This window comes from Schistocerca cancellata, chromosome 6 (assembly GCF_023864275.1).
Source record: "Schistocerca cancellata isolate TAMUIC-IGC-003103 chromosome 6, iqSchCanc2.1, whole genome shotgun sequence".
In the NCBI taxonomy this organism is placed as follows: Eukaryota; Metazoa; Arthropoda; class Insecta; order Orthoptera; family Acrididae; genus Schistocerca; species Schistocerca cancellata.
In genome coordinates this window covers 546,138,524-546,160,663 of record NC_064631.1, presented here as the reverse complement: position 1 = coordinate 546,160,663, position 22,140 = coordinate 546,138,524, and the positions used below count along the sequence as shown (strand labels likewise).

General features: G+C 37.6%; 1 protein-coding gene across 2 annotated transcripts in view; it reads right to left on the bottom strand.

The window, feature by feature from the left end:
- Positions 1 to 22,140, bottom strand: part of LOC126190742 (asparagine synthetase [glutamine-hydrolyzing]) — a 199,560-nt gene that overhangs the window by 123,092 nt on the left and 54,328 nt on the right. For both annotated transcript variants that reach the window (XM_049931236.1, XM_049931237.1), the window contains exons 4-5: positions 20,661 to 20,898; positions 16,268 to 16,444 (exon numbers count right to left, since the gene is read on the bottom strand). In XM_049931236.1, the coding sequence (XP_049787193.1) occupies positions 16,268 to 16,444; positions 20,661 to 20,898 (415 nt within the window). The remainder of the gene's footprint in view (positions 1 to 16,267; positions 16,445 to 20,660; positions 20,899 to 22,140) is intronic.

Here is a 22,140-nt window from a genome sequence, read left to right as displayed (position 1 = left end):
TTTGAGGTGGGAAGTTTGATTTATCTGTTAAATGAGAAAAATAATAAAGAATCTAAGCTATTGAACTTAATATTGTCTTTAGCATTTTTGTTTATTATTACTTACCCTATCCCAGAAAAACCTTTAGACTATTACTCTGGTATCTGAGTACATTATATTTATCAGACTGTAAGAGCTTAATGCATCTGCCATGAGCTTCAAGTTCATTAAGATAACAAGAGTTTAAACCAACATCATGATCCCCAGATATGGTAGTGAAACTATTCAGAGAGTGGAACATGTCCCCATTTGGTGGCTGATATATTTTGATAACATCATGTTTTCTAACTTAAAAACTTGTTCTTTGAGCTGAATTACAAGTCAACTTACTTTAACTATTACTTCTTCACAACAGTGGCCAGGAAATGACATTTTCTTGAACTGAATGAGGTCATTCATTTAAATTGCCACACTAACATTCTTGTGTCCTTTCCTATACTAACTACTTGCTAATATGTAACCACATACTTTACAGTAATTAGTTTAATGAAATTTAAGACCATGTTATGTTGTTACCAATAAATGTAGTTGATGCTCATTTACAAAAACTGAAGTAAGTCAAGTTTGTTTCTATGATATTGCACATTTAACTGGACAATGTTAAAATTTGTTTTGCTTCCTTATTTGCTTATTATTCTGTAGAGGTTGCAATTTTCCATTATGAGGGAACAAACATCAGCTACTTCACTACATATGTCAGCTGGATCTTGAAGATTATGTAAAATTCCAGTTTACTTTGAACAAGTCCAATGCTGATGATAAACTAACACACATGTTGATACAGTAGAGATTAATTTTCATCTAAATACTGAAAAAATGCTTGTAAAGAATGACCTGAGAGCAATTTATACATCTATATACCATTCACATATCCCCAACACTCCCGCTTGAACAAATATTTTTCAGATACTTGACACTATACATCTGAGGTTAAACCATAATGTTTCACCAGCTTCCGAAATTTGTCCTTACTGAGAGGCTTGGTTAGGAGATCAGATAACATTTCTTCTGTGCATAGATAACTGAGGATTATATTTCCCTGTTCCACATGTCGTCTAATAAAGTGATGCCTTATGTCAATATGTTTGGATCTTACACTGGTGTCATTAATTTTTGCAAGTTTAATAGCTCCCATATTGTCACAAAATACCACAGTTGGCTTTAATGTTGGAGGAGGTTCTATTTCACTCATCAGTCTACAGATCCATAGAGCTTCTTGGATAGTGGAGGACAAGGCCATATATTCAGCTTCTACAGTACTCAAAGCAGCAGTTCTTTGTCTCTTACACGACCATGATATCAATCCTCCCATTAGTCTAAAACAACTTCCAGTGATGGAGTCTCTGCTTTCCAGCTCATTTCCCCAGTCTGCATCAATGTATCCTTCCAAATTTACATTTCCAGTTTTAGAATATTTTAACTTATAATCAGCAGTTCATTTTAAATATTTGAATATTCTCTTGACTGTCATCCAGTGCTTTTTTCTCAGATCACTGCAAAACTTGCTTACTGCATTTGTGGCAAATGCAATGTCTGGTCTGGAAGTCCATGCTAAGTACAGTAGACTTCCTACAGCTTCCAAATAGGGCACACTTTCCACACATTTCTTGTCATCGTCAGTTATTAGCAGTTTTGCATTGTTTTTCATAGGAGTAGAAATAGGTTCACAATTTTCCATATTGAACTTTTCTAAGATCTTCCTTGTGTATAGAGATTGATCAATCCATAATTCTTCTCTGTTGGCACTTCTTAGAATCTTCATGCCTAAGTATTGATTAATTTCCCCTGTTGTTGTTGTGGTCTTCAGTCCTGAGACTGGTTTGATGCAGCTCTCCATGCTACTCTATCCTGTGCAAGCTTCTTCATCTCCCACAACTTACTGCAACCTACATCCTTCTGCATCTGCTTAGTGTACTCATCTCTTGGTCTCCCTCTACTATTTTTACCCTCCACGCTGCCCTCCAATGCTAAATTTGCGATCCCTTGATGCCTCAGGACATGTCCTACCAACCGGTCCCTTCTTCTTGTCATGTTGTGCCACAACTCCTCTTCTCCCCAATTCTATTCAATACCTCCTCATTAGTTGTGTGATCTACCCATCTAATCTTCAGCATTCTTCCGTAGCACCACATTTTGAAAGCTTCTATTCTCTTCTTGTCCAAACTATTTATTGTCCATGTTTCACTTCCATACATGGCTACACTCCATACAAATACTTTCAGAAACGACTTCCCGACACTTAAATCTATACTCAATGTTAACAAATTTCTCTTCTTCAGAAACACTTTCCTTGCCATTGCCAGTCTACAATTTCCCCTAAATAATACAAATTAAATTCTGACCATACATGTTCTGTAAAAAAGTCCATCTGGATTTCACTATTGGTTAAAATAAAAAATCATCTACCCACATGACCATGATTGCAATTTCTTCATTGATCCTTTTATGATATGCAGGGTGGTCCATTGATCGTGACCGGGCCAAATATCTCACAAAATAAGTGTCAAATGAAAAAACTACAAAGAACGAAACTTGTCTAGCTTGAAGGGGGAAACCAGATGGCACTATGGTTGGCCCGCTAGATGGCACTGCCATAGGTCAAACAGATATCAGCTGCATTTTTTACAATAGGAACCCTCATTTTTTATTCCATATTCGTGTAGTACGTAAAGAAATATGAATGTTTCAGTTGGACCACTTTTTTCGCTTTGTGATAGATGGTGCTGCAATAGTCACAAACATATGGCTCACAATTTTAGATGAACAGTTGCTAACAGGTAGTTTTTTAAAATTAAAATACAGAATGTAGGTACGTTTGAAAATTTTATTTTGGTTGTTCCAATGTGATACATGTGGATTGGTCGTCAAAGCACCATACCATGGTCCGCATGTTCACCCGATCTGACGTCCCCGGATTTTTTTCTGTGGGGAAAGTCCTGACAACATGCATCAGTGCATTGTCAATGTATGTGCGAATCATTTGTGAGAACGCATGCTGTTACAGCATGATTACCTGTAAATACCACATTAATGCAATAAATGCTCAAAATGATGTCTGTCAACCTCAATGCATTTGGCAATACATGTAACGACATTCCTCTCAACAGCGAGTTGTTCACCTTCCGTAATATTCGCACATACATTGACAATGCACTGATGCATGTTGTCAGGACTTTCCCCACAGAAAAAAAATCTGGGGACGTCAGATCGGGTGAACATGCGGACCATGGTATGGTGCTTTGACGACCAATCCACCTGTCATGAAATACGAAATACGCTATTCAATACGGCTTCAACCGCACGCAAGCTATGTGCCGGACATCCATCATGTTGGAAGTACATCACCATTCTGTCATGCAGTGAAACAACTTGTAGTAACATTGGTAGAATATTCCATTTTGTCAGACATAGGGGATATAAAAATGAAAAAGCTGGCATACTATGCTTACTTTCATTCCATAATGTCATATGGGATTATTTTTTGGGGTAATTCATCAAGCCAAGCTAAAGTTCTCCGGGCACAAAAACGTGCAGTAAGAGTTATATGTGGTGTGAACTCAAGAACATCCTGCAGAAGCCTGTTTAGGGAACTAGGGATACTAACTACTGCTTCCCAATATATTTATTCCTTGATGAAATTTGTCATTAAAAATATATCACTTTTCCAAACCAACAGCTCAATTCATGGAATCAATACTAGAAATAGGAATAATCTTCACAAGGATTTAAAGTCACTTAGTCTTGTACAAAAAGGTGTGCATTATTCAGGAACACACATTTTCAATAACTTGCCAGTAGCCATAAAAAGCTTAACAACCAATGAAATTCAGTTTAAGAGAAGCCTAAAGGATTTATTGGTGGCCAACTCCTTCTACTCCATTGATGAATTTCTTAGTAAAACCAACTGATTTGTATATAAGTACAACATAACTTCTGCACAATTTCAGTGCAGTAATGTGTTTATTGAAAATTTGTGTGTGTGTGTGTGTGTGTGTGTGTGTGTGTGTGTGTGTGTGTAAGTATAATCTAACTTCTGCACCATTTCAGTGCAGTAATGTGTTCATTGTAAATAAGTATTACAGTAGTTGTATTACATGTTTATTACCTTATAAATAAATAAAAAACTTTATTTTAAATTCAGTGCATTAGTATTTGTAAAATGACTCTTAGTGTTCATTAAAAATGACGATCATTCCACTTCGGACCTGTGGAATGGTACATTAGCTTATTTGTTTTAGTTGTAAATATTTGTCATGCATTGTTGTTTTTCTGACATGTTCCACATCCTGGAGGACCACCTCACTACGGATCAATTGGAATGAAAGTAAATCTAATCTAATCTAATCTAATCTAGGAAATCAGCATACATTGCACCATTTAGATTGCCATCGATAAAATGGGGGCCAATTATCCTTCCTCCCATAATGCAGCACCATAAATTATTCCACCAAGGTTGCTGATGTTCCACTTGTCGCAGCCATCGTGGATTTTCCATTGCCCAATAGTGAATATTATGCTGGTTTATGTTACCGCTGTTAAGTGAATGATGCTTCGTTGCTCAATAGAACGCGTGCAAAAAAATCTGTCATTGTCCCGTAATTTCTCGTGTGTCCAGTGGCAGAACTGTACACGATGTTCAAACTCTTCGCCATGCAATTCCTGGTGCATAGATATATGGTATGGGTGCAATCAATGTTGATGTAGCATTCTCAACACCGACGTTTTTGAGATTCCCGATTCTCACACAATTTGTCTGCTACTGATGTGTGGATTAGCCATGACAGCAGATAAAACACCTACTTGGGCATCATCATTTGTTGCAGGTCATGGTTGACGTTTCACATGTGGCTGAACACTTCCTGTTTCCTTAAATAACATAACTATCCGGCGAACGGTCCGGACACTTGGATGGTGTCGTCCAGGATACCGAGCAGCATACATAGCACACGCCCTTGGGCATTTTGGTCACAATAGCCATACATCAACACGATATCGACCTTTTCCGCAATTGCTTAACGGTCCATTTTAACACGGGTAATGTATCACAAAGCACATACCATCCACACTGGCAGAATGTTATGTGATACCATGTACTTATACGTTTGTGACTATTACAGCGCCATCTATCACAAAGTGAAAAAAGTGGTCAAACTAAAACATTCATATTTCTGTACATACTACATGAATATGTAATAAGAAATGGGGGTTCCTATTTTTAAAAAATGCAGTTGATATCCGTTTGACCTATGGCAGTGCCATCTAGAGGGCCAACCATAGCGCCATCTGGTTTCCCCCTTGAAGTTAGATGAGTTTCATTCTTTGTAGTTTTTTCGTTTGACGCTTATTTTGTGAGATATTTGGCCTGGTCACTATCAATGGACCACCCAGTATACTGGGATCTGTCTTTGACTGTAACATGCCTAGTTGTATCAAACTTTTGTGCAAACATTTATTCCAGCAATGGCCACTTTTCTTTAATCCATATATGCCTTTCTTCAAATGCCAAATTCTCCTTTTCCCTTGATAAGGTCGCTTAACTACATCAGGTGGAATCACGTATATTTCCTCTACCAGTCTTCCATTCAGGTAGGCTGTTTTCACATCCATTTGATGAATTAATGAGTCTTCCTTAACTGCAAGAGCTAAAAGGTATCTTAATGATGAATACTTCACCACTGGTGAGAAAGTTTCATTGTAATCTATTCCTTCTTTCTGGGAATATCCTTTAACTACCAATCTGGCTTTGAATTTTGGTATTGCACTCTCAGGATTTTTAATACTAAACACCTATCTCGTTCTTAGTGGCTTTTTATTTTCAGGCATGCCAACCCATTCATAAGCATCATTATCCACAAAAGACTGCAGCTCCTTTTCAATAGCCTTTTTCCAATCTTGAGAATTTGAACTTGCTAAAGCTTCATCAACTGTGATTGGTTCATTGTTGATTGTTTGGCAGCATACATTTCATATTCTGGATATTCTTTTGGTTTTGTTATACGTGCAGACCGCCTTAAACTGACTTCCTCTGTTGAATCTTCTTCCTCAATTTGATTCTCGGGTAGCGCATCAGCTTCCTCTTTATACTAGTCTTCCTCTGTTTCAGTTTCCATCTTTGTTTCAACACTATCACACATTATGCTTGGTTGCATTACTGTATCATTTTGACTATTTTCCTTTATTTTAGGTTTATAATCCTCCAAAAATACTACATCTCTACTACTTATTATCTTCTTATTCACAGGATTAAAAAATCTGTACCTTTTGAATCCTCACAGTAGCCAACAAAAATATATTTTTGAGATTTTTAATCCCACTTTCCTCTTAATGGTTTTGGAATCTGAACCATGGCTTCACATCCAAAGACTTTTAAGTGCTTTACATCCGGTTTCTTCCCAGTCCATACTTCATAAGGTGTCTTGTGTCTCATAGCTTTGGTAGGTGATCTGCTAATTAAATACACTGCTGTTGACACAGCCTCTGCCCAAAAATACTTAGGTAGCTCAGCATCACTTAACATACTTCTTGCCTTTTCTACAATGGTTCTGTTGGCTCAATCTGCAACTCCATTCTGAGAAGGACTGTAGCGAATGGTAATCTGATACCTAATACCCATTCCATTCAACTGTTTCTTAAACCGTCTGTTTACATATTCTGATCCACTGTCTGATCTAATAATTTTAATTTTCTTCCCAGTCTATCTTTCGACCATTTTGCAATAAACAACAAATACATCATTCACTTGATCCTTGCTACTTATAAAATAAACATGCATGTATCTAGAAAAATAATCTATGAATGTCAGGAAATAGAAGCTACCTTCTAAGGATTTATTCTCCATAGGTCCACAGAGATCTGAGTGTAGGAGTTGCAAGACTTCAGTAGATCTGATCGACTTGATTTAAATGGCAATCTAGCCTGCTTCCCTTGCAAACACACCTCACATTGAACATTATTAATTCCATAATTTTCCATCCCAGTTGCCATATTCTTCAGTAAAGTCATACTTTTCCTATTCAAATGTCCAAGTCTCCTATGCCACAAGAAAGCTTTTGCAGCATAAACAGAGCGATTTCCTGTTTCAGCAGTGTTTTGAACTGTATTCAATTTGTAAATACCTCTTACATTACTTGCAGTAGCTACAATATCACCACAAGAGTCTATCACTTTGGCTCCCTCTATATCAAAGGTAACTTTATTACCCTTCTTTACTATTTCACTTACTGACAACAAATTAGTTGCAACATTCTTTAAATAATGTACATCTTGAGCAGTAACAATTTCCTTTTCCCCATTCACAAGCAAATTAAGATCCACTTTTCCTGTGAGTTCACACCTTAACTTATATCCATCAACTGTGGAAATTCCAATGTCAGTCCTTGACCGAACATCATACAAACCTGACGGAGCTTTGGTAACGTGCACAGATGCTCCTGAATCGAGGAACCATTCTTCATAATCATCATTCACTTCATTAAAAGAGTAAAAAACAGAAAGTGCCTTACCTTTATCAGTAGTCTTTCTCTCAGGACTACTAGAATTAACATGCTTCTTTTCTTTTATACTTAACTTTTCGTTACACTTTGAAGCAATATGTCCAATAATCTGGCATCTGAAACATCTAATTGGCTTCTTCTTGTACTTAGATATAAAGCTGACACTGTTTCTTTTTCTGAAGCATTAGAATCTGGTTCATTCTTCATGTCCTGTAGAATCTTTACTTTAACACTATCTGCTGTAATGGATATTCCTGAACTTTCTAAACCCATAATCATTGGTGAATATTTCTCTGGTAGTAAAGCTAACAATAAAGTTCCAATCCATTCATCTCCAATTTCAAAACCAATAAACCAATATTCCTCAGATGACTGGAGATTGAAATTATTATATTCACATATTCATCCACACTTTTGCGCTTATTCAATCTTGTGGTTATTAGCTCACGAAATAATCCTACTTTTCTGGTAAACCACCATCTTCAAATGCGTTTTTCAGTTTGTCCCATACCTCCTTTGCTGATGTAGCCTTTTCTATGTGAACATAAATCACTAGATCAATCAAAAGGATTAGTTTTGATTTCGCCTTCCGATCCTTAGTAGCAAAACTAGGTGACAATTTACCATTTATGAGATCACATAAGTCATCCAAGTGCAAATATGCCTCAACAGCAAATTTCCAGGTCGCGTAATTTTCATGCCCTAAAAGCTGCTCTATTTGCAGTATCTCTGTTGTACTCATTTTACAGTTATTTTCTTCTTCATATAGTGTACACAATACAGCTTTATACGAACTTCAACACACCTTTTGCACAAATAAACGACACCTTAAAGCTTATTATTTCGCTTTAATCCAGTAGCTGAGGCCATAACCTGTTGTAGTTTATGCAGATTAACGCAGCTAAATGACAGGTAACAACTATTTAAGGGACAAAATAAACTTAAGCATTATTCGCACAACACATATTAATACATTTTACTACCAAATTATATTACACTGCCCCATCAGCAAACACGGAACATGTACAGGGTGTTTCAAAAATGACCGGTATACTTGAAAAGGCAATAAAAACTAAACGAGCAGCGATAGAAATACACCGTTTGTTGCAATATGCTTTGGACAACAGTACATTTTCAGGCGGACAAACTTTCAAAAGTACAGTAGTTATAATTTTCAACAACAGATGGCGCTGCAAGTGATGTGAAAGATATAGAAGACAACGCAGTCTGTGGGTGCGCCATTCTGTACGTCGTCTTTCTGCTGTAAGCGTGTGCTGTTCACAACGTGCAAGTGTGCTGTAGACAACATGGTTTATTCCTTAGAACAGAGGATTTTTCTGGTGTTGGAATTCCACTGCCTAGAACACAGTGTTGTTGCAACAAAACAAAGTTTTCAACGGAGGTTTAATGTAACCAAAGGACCGAAAAGCGATACAATAAAGAATCTGTTTGAAAAATTTCAACGGACTGGGAACGAGACGGATGAACGTGCTGGAAACGTAGGGCGACCGCGTACGGCAACCACAGAGGGCAACGCGCAGCTAGTGCAGCAGGTGATCCAACAGCGGCCTCGGGTTTCCGTTCGCCGTGTTGCAGCTGCGGTCCAAATGACGCCAACGTCCACGTATTGTCTCATGCGCCAGAGTTTACACCTCTATCCATACAAAATTCAAACGCGGCAACCCCTCAGCGCCGGTACCATTGCTGCACGAGAGACATTCGCTAACGATATAGTGCACAGGATTGATGACGGCGATATGCATGTGGGCAGCATTTGGTTTACTGAGGAAGCTTATTTTTACCTGGACGGCTTCGTCAATAAACAGAACTGGCGCATATGGGGAACCGAAAAGCCCCATGTTGCAGTCCCATCGTCCCTGCATCCTCAAAAAGTACTGGTCTGGGCCGCCATTTCTTCCAAAGGAATCATTGGCCCATTTTTCAGATCCAAAACGATTACTGCATCACGCTATCTGGACATTCTTCGTGAATTTGTGGCGGTACAAACTGCCTTAGACGACACTGCGAACACCTCGTGGTTTATGCAAGATGGTGCCCGGCCACATCGCACGGCCGACGTCTTTAATTTCCTGAATGAATATTTCGATGATCGTGTGATTGCTTTGGGCTATCCGAAACATACAGGAGGCGGCGTGGATTGGCCTCCCTATTCGCCAGACATGAACCCCTGTGACTTCTTTCTGTGGGGACACTTGAAAGACCAGGTGTACCGCCAGAATCCAGAGACAATTGAACAGCTGAAGCAGTACATCTCATCTGGATGTGAAGCCATTCCGCCAGACACGTTGTCAAAGGTTTCGGGTAATTTCATTCAGAGACTACGCCATATTATTGCTACGCATGGTGGATATGTGGAAAATATCATACTATAGAGTTTCCCAGACTGCAGCGCCATCTGTTGTTGAAAATTGTAACTACTGTAATTTCGAAAGTTTGTCTGCCTGTAAATGTACTGTTGTCCCAAGCATATTGCAACAAACGGTGTATTTCTATCGCTGCTCGTTTAGTTTTTATTGCCGTTTCAAATATACCGGTCATTTTTGAAACACTCTGTATATTCCACAGAGTCTAATGCACTCTGCACATCATACCTAGTGTGCAGCTATGCACGCTGGAAAATGTTTGTTCACATATTTCCAACATGAAGCAGACTGTGTTTTGTAACAGATGGATGCCTAATGCTCAGTGAACAGAGAGAGGGCAGTGAAAACCATGGGAAAAAGGAATACTAAAGTTCATTATCTTACAGTGGTGAAACAAATAGCTGAAGCTTTAAAAAATCAAAATGAACACAAGCAAAGAAATAAATAAAAAGAATAAAAGGAACATTCAACCTTCAAATTCTTAGAGGCTATGTATTATAATGACAGAACAGGTGTGGCTTGTAGTTGAAGACTCGGAGGCATAGCTGCCCCAGAATATATATTAAAATACATTTCTCAATAGTGAATTACAGAGATTAAATTATCAGAACATATTTCAAATATTTTCCACATAGATTTACATACCAACTGTCAACATTCATGAAACTGTTGATATCAACTGTGTTTTTTGAGCAGGCAGAAATACGTGTGTCTGTAAAAAGATCGATGCGTAAAGCTTACAACTAACACCGTCCTACGCTTCTATCCAGTCACTTGTTGACCAGTCTGGAGTGGCAATAGAAGATAGCAAAAGTAAAGCCAAAGTTTAAAATTTCGTATTTAAGAAATCATTCATGCAAGAGAATCTTAAAAATATACAGTCATTTGACCATTGCACTGACTCCCATATGGAGGGCATAGCATCACTGGTGTAGAGAAACAACTGAAAAAGTTTAAAGCAAATAAGTCACCATGTCTTGATGGAATCCCAGTTTGGTTTTATAAAGAGTACATTGGCTCCTTACTTAGCTTGAATTAATCATAAATTCCCAAGTCCCAAGTGACTGCAAAGTCCCAAGTGACTGCAAAAAGTGCAGTTGACTCCTGTATATAAGAAGGATATACAAATGAAATCACAAAATTACAAACCAATGTCTTTAACATCAGTTTGCAGCAGAATCCTTTAACATATTCTCAGTTCATATATAATAAACTTCCTTGAGAGGAAAAAGATCCCATCCATAAATCAGCATGATTTAAAAAGCATCGCTCATGCAAAAGTCAGCTTGGCCATTTTTCACATGAAATCCTGCAAACCATGGATAAAGAGCAAAAGGTGGATTCCATAAAACATTTGACATGATGCCACACTGCCAACTGTTAACGGAGGCTCACACTCATGGAATAGGCTCCCAGGTATGTGAGTGGCTCAAAGACTTCTTAAGTAACAGAATCTACTAAGTTGTCATTGACGGTGAGCGATCGTCAGAGACAAGGGTACCATCAGGAGTGCCCCAGGGTAGTGTGATAGGACCACTGTTATTTCCTACACATGTAATCTGGCGGGCTGGATAAGCAGCACTCTGAAGCTATTTGCTGACGCTCCTGGGATGTATGGGAAGCTGTCAACATTGAGTGACTGTAGGTGGATACAAGATGACTTAGACATTATTTCTAGTTGGTGTGATGAATGACAGCTAGCTCTGAATGTAGAAAAATGTCAGTTAATGCAAAGGAGTACGAAAAACAGGACTGTAGGAGGAAAGGCGAATGGCCATCTTCGGTTTATTGGGAGAATTTTAGGAAAGTGTGGTTCATCTGTAAAGGAGACCACATATAGGACACTTGTGTGACCCATTGTTGAGTACTGTTCGAGTGTTTGGGATCACACCAGGTCGGATTAAAGGAAGACATCAAAGAAATTCAGAGGCAGGCTGCTAGATTTGTTACTGCAGATTTGAACAGCACCCAAGTATTATGGAGATGCTTTGGGACTCGAAAGGGAATCACTGGAGGGAATGCAACATTGTTTTCAAGCATTACTGAGAAAATTTAGTGAAACGGCATTTGACACTGAGTGCAGAATGATTCTACTTCTGCTTACAAGAGTTATGTACATTTCGCCTAAGGACCGTGAAGATAAGATCATTTTCCCTTGCTCTATTCACAAGTGGAACAGAAATGGAAATGATGAGTAATGGTATAGGGTATGCTCCGCCATGCACCATACAGTGGCTTGCAGAGTATGTATGTAGTTGTAGTAGTCATGGCTGTTCCTTGATTTTACTGTCAAGCTGTATGTAGCAGAGATTTGGGGGCATGAGTTCTACAGCTCTTACGCGTCATCCAAGACTTGGACATTTCAGCCTGGCCATCTGACATCACTTCTATATCATGCATATGTCACAATCAGAACTTTATAATTGAAAAGCTTAAAAACATTAAGCATGCTGTGAAGCTAACATATGCAGCATTAAATATCTCTCCAAAAGGTGTTCTTTAGTATGCTTTGTTGTGATAAAGTGTTGGGAAATGTGACATTGGCGGATAATATGCCACCTATATATCTTCTCTTTATGTCAGCTTTTGGCATTGTTTATGTAAATGTACAAGTGTGATCGTTTGTTAAATTTCTATTATTTTTTACTGGTAAAGGGCTGACAGGAAGCTTGTGAGATGACAAAAAAAGAAAATATAAGTAATGTTATTTCATTTTATTTCTTTATACACCTGTATTACTTTTAAGCACTTCATGTTCATTTGTTGGTTCTACCCTCATGCTACAAGCAGCTTTTGAACTTCTGGTTTTTCTTGATTTGTTAAACGTGAGCTTAATAATGTTGTTTCATAAATGAAATGAGTATTTTCTTAATTTGGTAAATCACCTTTTTAATATTAACATTTTCTACATTTTTGAGAATGGCATCCTGTTCTCAATATCTCTTTCCCATTTCAGTCTTCATCCAAATAGCTTCTGACTTGTTATCAGACAGTCCTACTAAACTGTTATTGCCCTGAAATTTTACCTTTGCAACTATTTTTTGGAATACTCTCTCGTAAAACTGTGGATTTGAGGATGTTTTCATTTAAGAAATTAATCTTTTTAGAAACTTCCTGGCAGATTAAAATTGCATGCCAGACCAGGACTTGAATCTGGGATCTTTGCCTTTCAAGGCATGTACTCAGTCAGTAGAGCACTTGCCTGCCAAAGGAAAAGATTCCAGGCATGGCGTGCAATTTTAATCTTCCAGGAAGTTTCAAATCAGTTTACACTACACTGCAGAGTTAAAACCCATTCTATTCTTTTAAGAGTTCTACAAGAATTTTTTATACCAGCTGGGGCCCAGGAATTTGGCGTCATGGTAAAATGAGATCTGATTCTTGACAGCTAATTTGGAAAGCACATGTTATGCAGTGTCATGTTCTGTCTTGTGCCGTACTGACATACCAAAAACCCTAGAGCAGCAAATGTTTTCTGCACTTCACAGGTATTCACTGGGCTGCAACAAGTTGCTTGCTGCTACTGCTGCTGCGGTGTAAGAAAACATCACACTACTCTTAAGAGTTAGTGACAGCAGATTGCACAGAAGATTTTCCTAATAATATGAAGTTCTTGTCCTTGTGATGGAAGACCTCTGAAGCACTGCAATTAACAGTTATTTACTATTTCTATTGTGTAAAGAAGTTTTTTTCCTAATATATTTAATGTAGAAATCATGTCCTGGGTGGAATGTCTTCCCACATTGCTTCTCTCTATAAATACCACATTTTCAAATTGCCTGCATATACAGGACGTAAAAAAAAAAAAAACTACAAATACAAAATTTTAGTGGGTTGAAAGGAGATAAAGTGAAATACTTTTTTATGCAATAAAAAAGTCACATGTGATCCATCCCATCAATAGATGTTCAAAAACATTTTGACACTTGTGATGTCTAGAGAACTGTTCAAACTAACATGTGATGAATATTGTTTTAGAGACATTGCTGAAAATGTAGTCCATTTACATCAATGACGATTGGCATCTACATGCTAATGATTGTCTAACATGCACAAAACAACCAGATGTTTCATGAACAATGGTTGCCACTTCACCCAGATAGCGAACCAGCTCTTCTGGAGTGTCTATCAGTGTCTCACACACCAAACGCTCCAGCTACTTTCACAAAAAGAAATGCATAGGAAGTCAGCAACATCTCTAAAGCAATATTCATCATATGGCAGTTTGACCACCATCTCTGAACATCACTAATGATGAAACCTTCATGGACTCCTAGGAGCAAAATAGTGCACGTCACTTTTTTTGTAACATAAAAAAGTGTTTCTCTTTATCTTCTCTAAACACTAAAATTTTGTATATATAGTTTTTTACAGCCTATATTTCATCTCTTTCTATTAGCACTTTCTAATTTTTTGTTAAAATGGGACACTTCTGCCATGTTGTGACAATGTGGATGTGAATGAATGATAATATTGGTACTTCAAACAATGGAAAATCCAGGATGGAATGTAACAATACCAGAGAAGGAAAGTTGCTACTCACCATATAGCGGAGATGCTGAGTCACGATAGGCACAATAAAAAGATTCACACAATTAAAGCTTTCAGCCAATAAGACCTTTGTCAGCAGTAGACACACATACACACATACGCACACACACACACACACACACTCACATAAATGCAACTTGCACACACATCTGCAGTCTCAGAGAGCTGAGACCACACTGCGAACAGCAGCACCAGTGCATGATGGGAGTGGCGACTTGGTGGGGGTAAGGAGGAGGCTGGGGGGGGGGGGGAGGGGGAGGGGGAGGGATAGTATGGTGGGAGTGGCGGACAGTCAAGTGTTGCAGTTTAGACAGAGGGCAGGAGAGAAGATGCAGAAGGGGGAGGGGGTAAGTAGCGGAAAGGAGAGAAAATAAAAGACTGGGTGTGGCGGTGAAATGACAGCTATGTAGTGCTGGAATGGGAACAGGGAAGGGGGTGGATGGGTGAGGACAGTGACTAACGAAGGTTGAGGTGGTACTTCTTAATTCATGTAATCTTGTTTTACGTGAGAGTACCAGGTCCTCTTTTTCATTTCTTGCAACATTGTTTATTCCCACCAGGAAAACAGTAAAGTTGTTGTTTAATGGTGAATTTTTTTTATTGATTTGTTGATGTTGCTGTACAGAATTTAGTGCCCAATTTAGCTACATGGTTTAAATTCACATTGCTTCTCCTTTAAAATTCAGTATCTATATTTTGCCCTTGGTTATTGCGTATATTTTGATTTTAGATTTGAAGCTTCAAATTTTAGGTCTTCTTTTACAGCACACATCATCTTGTTTTGCATTCTTTATTTCACCCTTTCTTTACCACACAAGCCAATAATTTATCAGAACAATTTAAGGTTAACAAATTGTCATTGATCACATTTACATCTGATCTCTTATTTATCTGAGCCAGAAAATCTTCTTGTCCTGTCTTATTCTCAATGCCCTTTTACTTTTCACATAGCTCACGAGAATGTATACTGCACTCCCAAATTTGCAGTAGAAAGTACACGAAAGAAGTTGTATGCGCAAAACTAGAATTGGTTTCACAGTTTTGTTCAGTTTTGCACTTCCTGTTTGTGGCTACTGAACTTCACTTTTGCACCCTTTTCCAAAAGGTTCAAACTCTCATGCAGAAATTTTAGATTGTTCATTTCAATTTTTTCTTCTATTAGTTTTGTAATATCCAATGTCAGAGCATTGGTTATACACTAAAATCTGGTTATGCATGAATTCAGATACGTAATTTCATCCCAGTTATCACACATTGTCCTTTTTACAATAAAATTCTCATTTTGCAGAAACACATACCAAAATTTTAACCTAGCCACCATCTTCCTGTAGTTTTCTATTCAGAGTTTAGAATAAAGGAGGATAAAATGAGTATTAAAGAAACTTTTATCACCGGTAACTATTTTATTACTTCCTCTCTATCATGAGTATAGCTGTAAAAGTTTTGAGAAAATAATGTGAAATTCTGGCTTTTCCAGAAACTCGTCTTCACATCTTTTCAAAAGAACTTCACCTCTCAAATCACCTTTTGAACACTATAACTGACCTCCTTGCAACAGTTGATAAACAAGACTTAGTAAGCAAACACTTCTATTCACGAGAATTATGATATTTATCACTTTTTGGACCAGGAAGAAATGCGAGACCAAAAAAAAGTTTTTTGCAAAACTTTCAAGAGTGAATGTTGTGTGTCTTTTAGCTGTTCCCCAAACTTTAAAGTAGTTTGGTTTCTATAACCATTTTTTTTGCTGTAATATAAAATAATGAGGCAATCACCTTCTCAAAATTAACAATTACTTACCATCATATGGCACAAATGGTTTTGCTGCCGGTTTGCTTCCAATATTGTAGTACTTTTCTGACTGCAAAAGAGTAGTTGTTCCATCATCTCTGATCTGGTAGGCTTCTACCACTCCAGGTGGAAACGGTTCCAATTTCCATGCAGTTCCTTCAAGATCACGAGCCATGTCCATAAGTCCTGTAAGAATTCCAACATCACTTAAGTGGAACTGTTAAATATGAATGTTTTCAGTTTTTAGGAAGGTACATTGCTGAATTAACCTTTCTTAGTTTAGATCACAACATCTGCAGTACCACAGTCCCACTTTTCTCCCATAGCTTGAAAAATAATATTGTAAGAGTCTTTATTTCATATGAACAATGCAGAGCTGCATATCTATGAGCAAGATGTTACAGCACAGCAGGACAAGTCAAATTGAGTCACCGTGTATAAGATGGTACCACGATTAAATGGTGGATTGCCATTCTAAAGATGTTGCATTAAAAGATCATACAAGTTATCTTTCCATTCCATGATCTCCAAAAATAACTTCAGGCAAATACTTAACAATGCTTTGCGCAACATCACCATTAATTCCTTGCCACTCTAATACCTGCACATTATCTTCAATGCTTGAAGCACTGTACTCATGTTAATCCACACGAGTGGTAAAACATGATTTAGTAAAAGTTTTTTAATCTCAAAGCATCCATACATTTTCGAAATTTTATGTTAGAAATTCTGCCAGCCTTGGTTAGGAAGAAACTGAGGAAAATGTTGCAAACAGCCTTATAAATTCCACATTTTTCCTGGCTATAGCTGTGTGTTATGTTAAGTAGCACACTGTAACTGCAGAAATTTATCTGAAAGACTGTCTCCCAGAATTGTTTTCAGTTTGTTATGAAATTATTCCAGAAAAGGAACTACATAAATGTTTTCCTTTCTTTTAGTTATTGTATATTTAATTTACTGGAGGTGGTCCTTTAGCTTGAATTTTGCTATAAACAAGGTCAACTGTATGTGGACAACACCAGAATTCTAGTCAGAGCTGCCTTCTTGTGTGTATGTGAATGTTAATGTGAATGTGAATGTGTGCGTGTGTGTGTATGTGTATTGTTGATATTCCAACCTGGAGTTTCCACTGTTTGATATAATCTGATCTAATCAGAGGGTTTATATTGGATTCTGTGACTGGTTTTGTTATAATAATACCTAAAAGAGAATTATTAGTGCAGTGTGCAGTACTATTCTTTCATGTTTGAAAAGTTGATTAATGGGACTGCTGGTAAGGTTCCTTCAAAAAGAACAATGTTGATTTCCTTTGCAATTCTTTCCTACCTGATCTTGTTCTCTCTCTGTCTTTGATCTCAGCATCCTTAGGATCTTAAACCCTAATCTTCGCTTCTTCCTTCTTTCTTTCACCAGCGAGTTGTATTAAACTAACAAATATTGTGTAAATATAATTTATAATCTGCAATAATAAAATCTATATGTTCACAGAAAGTTTGCTGATAACATCATTATTTGAAGGAAATCATTTGTAACCAGAGTCCATATTAAAATGTAAAATTTGGTTAAAAAGTTTGATAGGTTCCTCATACAATCCACAGGAACTGAATTGTTCGAAAATGCAGGAAGCTTAAATACGTCTTATTTAAACTAATATGCACTTTTCACTGATAAAAATCTCAGCTTTTAGACCCATTTACTTACATCTGGGCATAAATGCAGCAATCTGAAAAGTGACTCTTTACATGGGGTTCTTTTGATGTGACTGATGGCTGTGATCAGGACAGTGCATCTGACATTTACAGCAGCTGCATTAACTAGTTAAAGCTCTGGCTCATAGCAGTACATGAAAAAAATGTGCTTTCAGATTTTCTTGTTGTAAGAGCTTCTGTATTATTTCATGCGATTTACTGCTGGTGAAGAGTTCTCAGGCTTCCAGCCGGGTGGCGGTGTCTTCAAACTGAGACGTTTCGACGAGTGACATACTCATCGTCTTCTGGCGAAGATGATGAGTATGTCACTCGTTGAAACGTCGCAGCTTGAAGACACCGCCACCCGGCTGGAAGCCCGAGAACTCTTCGCCAGCTGTATACGCTGGGAAAGCATACATTCACATTTACGATTTACTACTCTTTCCTAACCACAACACAAATATTAAGCCTGACCACTCTTTGGCATACAACACTGCTAATATATTGCATTAATAAACTACTGCAGCGTAGCATGTATAATAAAAAATATTACAGAATATTTATATCACCTAGAGGATGATTTTCTGTCCTATGATCTTGCTACATGAATGTAGATGCAAAGAAATCATTTCTGCTTCCTTTTAATGGTGGCATTTATTATGAAAAGTAACTAGCCAATACACAGAAAATCAACCAAAAATGTGACAATATCAAGTTAACAACACCGGGAAGCCATAACTGAGAATAAATCAATAATGAGTGAAAACAGTGAGGAAACTAAGACAATATTCAACCTGAAATAAGAATGAACCTGAATGAAACAAAAGTCACAACCAGCATCATATTTATAATCATTTAACAGCGGAGATATTTCATCCTTTGTTTAGTTTTAAATTTACAATTAGATGTATTACACAGAAACAATTTTTTAGTGGATAGTGACAACTGAGTCTACAATTTTTGTTAAGATCTTTTTAACAGAACTGTATGTCTTCCTACTATAGATCTGCAAGATTTTACATGTAACTTATTTGTTACTCATCTTTTATAGCATTTCATAATTATTTTTAAAATCTGATGAATGCCCTCATTTACACAGCACTTAACTGTCACGTCATAATTTTTAACACTATTTTATTTTGATTAATATACTTTTATGTAACAAAAAGAGTCATCACATGATGTAAAACAATAAAATATCCATCATCCTCATATCATTTTTCTTAACTGTAAATTAAGTAAGGATCAAACAAGCTACTCAAATTATTGATCAAAGCTGTTAATCACCTGTACAAGATGGTAAGCTATTGCCAAAACTTTTACAATAGGTGGACTGATTTCTTTACTAATCAACTGGACCAGAAGATATCCTATGGTATCAAAGTCTGTTACATTATACTGTGTAATAGAGCAAAGCAACAGCAATTTCTGGGGTTAGTGTTTCAGTCAATCATCTACTGTTATATGAATGAAATAAAACCACCATTTTTAATGTCATATGGTCCAAAAATAATGCAGTGTTTCTCATTTGATTTAGAAGTACATTCTACAATTACTAGTGTTGTAACAGCTTTGTTATGTAATAACTTATAATTACTGAGCATAGTCATTCTGATAGTTAGGTGTAGGTTAAGCATATGCACTTGGTTCATGGTATCATGTATAATATCATGCCACATCGGTGCGTGTGATGCCTTTTGGAGCATGGATAAAATGTAGCTTACACTCTGGTAAAGTTTTTTTTTTTTTTTCATTTGGAGAAATGTCAACTTCAGCCCCATCAGTCCCAGTTGAGGCAGTTGAAACTCCATCACTTTTACACTGAGGTGACAAAGGTTATGGGCTAGCAATATGCACATATACAGATTGCAGTAGTATCACCCACACAAGGTATAAAATCGCATTTCATTGGTGGAGTTATCATTTGTATTTGGGTGATTCATGTGAAAAGGTTGCCAATGTGATTATGGTCGCATGATGGGAATTAACAGACTTGAATGCAGAATGGTAGTTGGTGCTAGATGCATGGAACATTCCAATCGGAAATCATTAGGGAATTCAGTCTTCTGAGACCCACATCATCAAAAGTGTGTCAAGAATACCAAATTTCAGGCATCACCTCTCATGATGGACAGTGCAAAGGGTGATAGCCTTCACTCAATGACCAAGAGCAGCATTGTCTGCATAGAGTTGTCAATGCTAACAGACAAACAAAACTGCATGGAATAAATGTAGATATGTAGATATCAATGTGGAACATATGACAAATGTATCCATTAGGACAGTGTGGTGAAATCTGGCATTAATGGGCTATGGCAGCAGACAACTGATACAATGCTAACAGCATGATGTCACCTGAAGAGCCTCTCCTCAGCTTGTGATCATATCAGTTGGACCCTAGATGTCTGGAAAACCATGGCCTGGTCAAACAAGCCCCAATTTCAGCTGGTAAAAGCTGATAGTAGGGTTCGAGTTTGGCACAAACCCCATGTAGCCATGGACTCAAGTTGTCAACAAGGCACTGTGCAATATGGTGGTGGCTCCATAATGGTGTGGGCTGTGTTTATATGAAATGTACTGGATCCTCTGGTGCAAATAAACAAATCACTGAATGGAAATGGTTATATTCAGCTGCTTGGTGACCATTTGCAGCCATTCATGGACTTCATGTTCCCACACAATGACGTCATGTCATTAGACCACAATTGCTTTACCTTTAGCTTCAGATGACACAGCAAGAACTCCTGAGCCAGATCGAAGTCGGAAGAGGGGCCTCACTCCAAAAGGATCACGGGCGAGATAGAGACGGCGCTTGTTGCTATCTATGATGCACAAGGCAAAAACTCCATCCAGATGGCGAGCACACATGCTGATTCCACCTTTGGCAAAAAGGTGAATTGCTGACTCAACATCACAGTTGGTTTCATACTTAAATCCAAACTGCTGTGCCAACTGCGAACAGTGAAATGGTTAAAATTAACAGCCATTACTATCTGAAGATTATCACTTGAAGAGATGTGGTGGAAGCTTTGAAAGGAAACATATCATATAGATGCAACTAGACACTGAAGTTTTTTAAAAAAAATTATGTACAAAACAATGTATACAATATACAAGAGAAACTAAATAATACGCTAGTTACTTTTTGTGGAGATTTACAAGCAGTATATAAAGTCACTGGCACTGCAGCTATAACATTGATGACAAACATATTTTCACCTACTCTTTCTGCATACAAATGTGTTCATCATCTAGTACAGGCTCTTCCAATAGTTCTCCACAGTATGAAGATTAGAGTTTAATGTCCTGTTGACAGAATGGTCATCATTAGAGTTGGAGCATGAGCTTAGATTATGGACAGATGGGAAGAAAATCAGCTGTGCCTCGTTTCAAAGGAACCATCATTTAGGGAAATCACGGAAAACCGAACTCTGGATGGCCATATGGGGTTTGAACCACCATCCTCCTGAACCACAGAATGAGGGCACTGCAGACCTCTCATTTCCCTAGTAAGAAACCTGTTGTGAGTCCTACTCACTGTCTCTGGCTAAGTCGACGAAAGCAATACACCATTTGGTTTCATCATAGTGCTGATAGAGACAGCAATGGATATGACTAGTTACTGAAGTCTCATGCTTCTTTTGTGAGGGAAGATATTGCTGTTTGAATTGAATTTGAAGTTAAAAAGAAAATATGAAGAGTGAAGTCCAAAAATATTAGTAGCTACATTAGAATGTACTAGTGGAAAAGTATTTATATTTGGCATGATCTTGGCCCCAAGATAGAATTGGCTACATATTACAAGTTACCACAGGGCTCTGTTGGAATGGTACTCCAAATTTGCTGGTATTTGTCCAGATTTATTAGCAGCATGGGGGCCACTGTCTCAAGCAGGAACTCCTCTGTAATGTTGTTTACTATGAGTTCAGCTTGAACAGTGTTCCATTTGTTGTTATGGGCACTAGTTTGATGATGTACAGAGGAGAGATGACTTGTGAATTTGTAACAGTAATTTGTAATAGTAAACAATGTTGCAGAGGAGTTCCTGCTCGAGACAGTGGCCCCCATGCTGATAATAAATCTGGACAAATACCAGCAATTGACATCCACAGTCACTTTTATGTTACTTTGAATACAGTTAAGAGCAAGAAGAAGGCACAATATGAAGAGAGCTTATAGTCAGGCCTAAAGGAA